General features: G+C 54.1%; 1 protein-coding gene across 1 annotated transcript in view; it reads left to right on the forward strand.

The window, feature by feature from the left end:
* Positions 1-6,644, forward strand: part of Sipa1l3 (signal induced proliferation associated 1 like 3) — a 206,510-nt gene that overhangs the window by 189,534 nt on the left and 10,332 nt on the right. The window contains exons 17-18 of the mRNA XM_005361278.3: positions 3,608-3,773; positions 4,456-4,699. Coding sequence (XP_005361335.1) covers positions 3,608-3,773; positions 4,456-4,699 — 410 coding nt within the window. The remainder of the gene's footprint in view (positions 1-3,607; positions 3,774-4,455; positions 4,700-6,644) is intronic.

The following is a 6,644-nucleotide window of genomic DNA, read 5'->3' on the forward strand; positions in this document are numbered from 1 at the left end:
GGGTGTGGCTCAGTGGTAGAGCCCCTGCCTAGAATCCCCCAGTGAGGGCTGGGGGCATGGCTCAGTGATGTATCATGGCCCTAGGTTTTATCCTCAGCATCACCCCAAAATATATATATTTGGGGGGCTATTTTTTGTTTTTTTTAATTCATGTTAGGCAAAAATACTTTGCTACTGAGCTACAGCTCTAGCCCTGCTGCAGAGGATCTGCATGTTATGTTAGCTCCACAGACAGGACCCATGTACACTCTGTGTCGTGTGTTCCTGCAGACCTCCTCCCTGAAGTAGAACTGTTAGGGTGGAGAAAGTGCCCGTTTAATTGTATCCCGTGGGTCTTTTACACTCCCTCGAAAGGAGAAGGCTGAACATGCTCTCTCCATGGAAGCTATACTGGGGCGGACCTGCTCCTCATTAGGGCAGAGGACCCTGCCTTGAGGATTCTGGGAAAAGCCAACACCCAAAGTTCAGGGAGGGGAGGCCTTCCTGCTACCTCAGAAGAACATTTGTGTGGGGTGTGCTTCATCTGTCCTCCCGCCTTCTCCCTGCTCTCCTCAGCAGCCGTAAGCTTTCCAGTTGCCCCAGGAATTCCTTCCCAGTAAGTACAGAGACGACGGAGAGCCCTAGACCTACAGATGTGGTTTGGGGAGGAATATGGGCTGACAAAGCCCCACTACCCTCTCCAGCCACCTTCCTTAAAACCACAAGGGCAGCCTAAGGAACAGAAAGAAAATGCAGATTCCAAACCCCCTGCAGCCCAAGAGATCTAACTTCTGTTCTGGGCTCCAGTACCAACTAGGGAAGGCCAGGTTCCAGCAGGGTCTCAGAAGAGAAGGTCCTGTCTCTCCACCATGGCGTGTGACTCCTGCTCCCCAGAGGTGATGAGCAGTCCTCATACCACCCGACACTGTGTTTTGTGAACAAATCAAATGTGGGCACGTTTCACGTATCACACACAGTCCATCTGTGATACAGACATGACACCGCAGAGTCAGGCATGGTCTCATGCCAGTAACCCTAGCACTCAGGAGGCTGAGGCAGGAGGATACTGTGTTCCAGGCCAACTTGAGCCATATAGCAAGACCCTGTCTCAAAAAAGCCAAGCAGAAGAACAAAGGAAAAGGGTGCAGGGAACTAAGGTGTAGACAGTAACAGAATACTTGCCTAGCATACATGAAGCCTGGGTATAATCCCATCATCACAAAGAACTAACTAATTAATTTAAAATTTAGAATAAGTGCTGGGGAGATGGCTCAGTGGTTAAGAGCACTGGCTTCTTTTCCAGGGGATCCAGTACCCTCTTCAGGCCTCTGTAGGTGCCAGGCACACAAGTATGGTACACAGACATGCATGCAGGCAAAACACGCATATACATAAAACTTATATAAAAATTAAAATTAAGAATAAGTTAGGTCTGTTGGGGTGTGTACCTTTAATCCTAGTCCTAGAGACAGAGGAAGCTGGGTCTCTGCAAGTTCAAGACCAGCGTGACTACACAGCAAGTTCCAGATCATCCAGGGCTACAGAGGGACCCTGTCTCCAAAACACAGACACAGAAACAAACCTCTGTTCACACAAGTGGCTCCTTTGGTTTCTGCTTGCTTGGTTGTTTCTTTTTATTTTGCTTATGTGTATATGTGTGTGTTGTGGGATGTGTGTGGATGCACATGTGTGCAGGGCAGAAGTGGTCATTGGATTCCTTGGAACTGGAGTGGCAAGTGATTGTGAGCTCCCTTCCTTAGGTGTGGGAACCAAACTTCTGTCCCCTGGAAGAGCAGCAAGCACTCTGAACTGCTCATCTCTGCAGCCCCTTGTCTGGCTTGGTTTAGATTTTAAGACAAGATCTTATGTAGCCCAGGCTGGCCACAGATTCGGTACGTAGTTAAAGATTACCCCGAACTCCTGATTCTCGCCTCCACCCCCCAAATGCCAGGACTACAGATGTGTGCCGCCACATCTGGCATTAGGCGGTGCTGGAGATAGAACTTGGGGTTTAGTGCTTGCTAGACAGACACTTCCAGCCGATCACACACCCAGCCCTGCTGCATAGCTTCAGAGCCCCGTACAAAGTGGTGCCTCATAAAGCCTTCGCTCCTAACATTGTTTCTCCCTAGGAGTAGCAAGGACTCAAGTCAGAGCCCAGGTTTCCCTCAACCATGTCAGTCCTAGACTAGAAGCCAGGCCACAAACAGAAGCAAGAGGAGGCCTGTAAGTCACAGTGACCCTCGGGCTTCTGGGTGGTTGGCTGGTGTGAAAGGAGCTGGGAGTTACAGGAGCCACTACAAACATCTGCTTCTGTCACAGGCAGCCAGGTGCTTGGCAGCAGATCCCAGAGCAGCTGGAATACTCTGGGACACTATCTCGGTCATGTTTCTATTGCTGTGAAGATACTATGACCACGGCAACTTATAAAAGAGTTTATTTGGCTGGGCGATGGTGGCGCATGCCTTTAATTCTAGCAGAGACAGGTAGATCTTTGTGAGTTCAAGGCCAGCCTAGTCTACAGGAGCTAGTTTCAGGATAGGCTCCAAAGCTACAAAGAAACCCTGTCTAGAAAAACACGAACGAACGAATGAATGAATGAATGAATGAATGAATGAGTTTCTTTAGGGCTTACAGTTGCAGAGGGCTCAGTCCCTGACATGGCAGGCGTGGTGTAAAGCAGTGCTGAGGGCTTATGTCTGGAGACACAGCCACTAGGCAGGAAGACACACTTGGAGTGCTGAGACTCTTTTGAGACCTCAAGGTTTACCCCCAGTAACACAGCTCCTATCCTTTCCAGATGGTTCCATCAGCTAGGTACCAAGTATACAAACATACAAGCATCATTCAAACCACCACAGATGTAGTGGGGCCTGTCTGAGGTCTCACAGCAGGAGCAAGCAGGGGCAAGACTGAGCCAAGCCTGCTCTTTCCCTACCCAAGTCCCCTGTGCCCCAGTGACCCCAGAGGTAGCCTACCTCTGTATTCTGAAGAGCTACACAGACAGAGCTATGGGTCAGCAGGGAGAGAGGAGAGTGGGCCCTGTGATGTGGGGGAATGCTGCCCGAGTTCCTACAGCAGGGGCGAGGGCTTTCTGGATACACCATCATTCTTGTTAGGGACATACCTCTCACCTGCCGACCTCTGGGAGCCCTGCCGCCCACATATCCTCCCGACATACATCTGGGCCTCCCACTGGCCAACTGGCAGCTCAACCCCAGGGTAGTCTCAGCAGTCTGTCCCTGTCTCTTCCCAGGCCTCACCTTGCTCACTCTTCCACCGTGTGGATTCCTCCCTTGATTGCCCTTCCCCCCAGAAAAGAACTTACAATCTCCATCCCTCCACCCAGCCTTATTTGCTTCGAAACATGCTTTTTTGTCTCACAAGGGGCCCTTTTGTTCACCTGCCTAGCATCAGTTCCCTCCCGCAGATGGCTCTGCAGCCCCTGCCTGCCGTTCCACAGCCCTTGGAATAGGCCCGATCAGGCAGGCTCCCAGCGCAGATGAGAGAGTGCAGAGGCAAGTGGCATAGAGGAGGCACAGTCCCGGTGGTAGTGGCTAGTCTGTTCTAGTCCAGGTGGCCCTGAGAAGCATCATCAGGTCCTCTGACCCCAGTGTTCCTGTTCCAGGCAGGTGGACACCAACGCAAAGAATGTCTTTGGTCAGCCTCGGCTGAGGGCATCTCTGCGAGACCTCCGGTCCCCACGGAAGAACTACAAGTCAACCATCGAGGACGACCTAAAGAAGCTCATTATCATGGACAACCTGGGCCCAGAGCAGGATCGGGACACAGGGGTGCGTGCCTGGTGGCCTAGGGCCCGTATGGGGGAGGTGATGCTCCCTAGCCTGTCTCCAGACTTTGATATCTGCTGGCCCTGCTGGGGTGTGAGTGAAGGTCTCTGCTACCCACAGACAGAGCCAAGACTTGAGCCAACTGGAAAAGGCCCCAGACTCTGGGTCTCACATCTTTCTCCCAGAGCCCAAGCAGGAACCCAGCTGTTCAGAGCACAGGAACCACAAGCAGGGTGGGTTCCTGTTGCCCAAAGACAGACCAAAGCAGCAGGCACTATAGTCTCTCTGTCGCCCCTGCCTCTCCCTCATTGCCGGGCTGCAGTCCATGGGAACCAAGATAGGCCTCCACTGGGCACACACCTGTGATCCCAGTCCTCAGGAGACAGAGGCAGGAGAATCACAGGTCCCAGGCCAGCCTGGGCTACATGACTAGCTGAAACCGTATCCGAAAAGAAAAGGCGTGCATACCTCGGTGGTAAAGTGCTGATATAAGGCTAGAGTTGGATCAGAAGCCTTGGGCCACAGTCAGGGCTAGGGAGCCTGCAGGAGGGGGAGTGGGGGGAGTCTAGTGCTGTGACCAGTAAGGGTACAGGAGTGGACACTGGTAAGAACCTGCCGGGAAGCCCCTTGGACAGGGACCACAGCCCAGCATGCCCTTCCCTTGTCCCTCCTGTCTTGGCTGCAGTCCCCCCAGAAGAGCCTGCAGCGGACACTGTCAGATGAGAGCCTGTGCAGCGGGCGCCGGGAGCCCAGCTTTGCCAACCCTGCCAGCCTGGAGCCAGGCCTGCCCAGCGATGTGCTCTTCACCAGCACCTGCGCCTTCCCCTCCAGCACACTGCCTGCCCGCCGCCAGCACCAGCATCCCCACCCCCCCAGCGGGGCACCCAGCACCATTCCAGCCAATGGCAATGGCTTCCCAGAGAAGAAATGTGAGCCTGGGCATTTGGGGGCTGCAGGTCCCCCAGGGCTGGGAAGTGGGGTGCACCGCAGGTGGGAGGCACCTGGTAGTCCTATGTGGCCAGTCGTGTGAGGAAGGGAAGGGTGCACAGGTGCTCCAAGGGACCTCAAGGGACCAAACACTGGGTCACCCGAGACCAGGGAAGTCCCTGCTCCCCACCAGCCTCCCTGCCCCCACCAGCCTCCCTGCCCGCACCAGCCTCCCTGGTTCCCACCAGCCTTCCTGTTCACACCAGCCTCCCCCTCACACCAACCTCCCTACTCCCCACCAGCCTCCTGCTCCCGCCAGCCTCCCTGGTTCCCACCAACCTCCCTGTTCCCACCAGCCCCCCACCAGCCTCCCTGTTCCCCCTAAACATCCCATTTTCTGAACATTTATCTAATTACCTGACTTCCCCAAATATTCTACTTGGGGGGGGGGTTCCTGAGTGAGTCTTATGCACCCCTTCATTTCATGGAGCAGGTATTTATTGAATATGCCCTGCAAGTGGGGCCCTGGTCCATCATCTCCTGAAAAAGCCGTGGTGTGGCCAGCATGCTTACACGACTGGAATTCTAGCACTTGCAGGTAGAAGGCTCGTGAGTTTGAGACCGGTCTGGAATTCTAGCAAGACCTATCTCGACTGAAAAAGAAAACATGGCACAGCAGCTAAAGCTGCATGGCTGCACTCTGTGAGCCTCCTCTCCTGCCTGACAAGCAGTGGATACAACCCTGCTCACTGCAGCAAAACCCATCCAGACACCCTGGAGGCTACTTGTCTGTCTGTCTGTCTGTCTGTCTGTCTGTCTGTCTGGGCATTGCTTGGTTGGTTTGAGACAGAGTCTCTCTATGTAGCCCTGGCTGACCTGGGACTTGCTCTGTAGACCAGGCTGGCCTTGAACTCAGCGATTCTCCCGCCCCTGCCCCCCAAGCCCTGGAATTAAAGGTGTGCGCCACCACTGCCCTAATATGCACACTTTATTTCCTAAAATCCAGACTGTTCTGAGTTTAGATGTGTTCTGTGCCTAGGATTTCCACTTAAGGGTCCTGTCCCCACATCATCTAGACATGAAGCTCCCTGTATCTCTCCCACGTTATACGAGGTGTGATAAAGGAAATTCTGGGGGCCCTTTTAAGGGAGTCATCTCATCTCTTAAAATCTTTCTGCAGTAGCCAAGTATGGGGGAACACACCTGTGGTCCTAGTACTTAGGGGATGAAAGCAGGAAGACCCAGGGTTCAAGGTCAGCCTCGCCTATACCATGAATTTGAAGCCAGCTTGGTCTAAGAAGCCTTGCTTCAAAAAAGCTAACAAAATTTGTAATCCTCCCATGGTGCCCCACTGTCCTCGCCTTGGAGTTCTGAGGCTTTTTGCCCCAGACCCCTACAGATAGCTGTGCTCTTCCAGCCTCTTCCTTCAGGCCTATGTCCCTGTGCTCCAGGCTGGCCCTCCTGCCCACCTGACAGAGCACCCCAGCCGTCCTTGGTGCCTCCATGCTTCCTAAGTCCACCCTTGCACCCTGCCCCTGTCCTCAGCCTCGATGTCCTCCAGGACACACCCAGTGCATGCCAGAAGAAGCTGAGGAGTGCTATGCACGGAGGCCCACTCAACAGGCAGATCTGAGCTCCTTCCTCCGTCTCTGCCACGCTCTCTCCACCTGGGCCCAGCTGCCCTCCCCTCTCCCTGTCAGACCCACAGCCCTGGGTTCTCCCATCCCACTCCTGCCCGACCACTCTACCCTAGCCCCTGTGGGTGTCCTCCCCTCGAACTAGAAATACGCTGGCAGCCTGGGTTTGTCAGGCTTCTGCCTCCCAGACCATCTCAGAACTCCTCAAGCAAAGCCTCGGATGGGCCCTCAGCCCTGACAGGACCTGGCATGGGACTGTAAGAACATCTTCCTGTACTCCAGCACTGCTGTAGGGACAGCCAGACATCCC

Source organism: Microtus ochrogaster, linkage group LG4, assembly GCF_000317375.1.
Source record: "Microtus ochrogaster isolate Prairie Vole_2 linkage group LG4, MicOch1.0, whole genome shotgun sequence".
NCBI lineage: Eukaryota > Metazoa > Chordata > Mammalia > Rodentia > Cricetidae > Microtus > Microtus ochrogaster.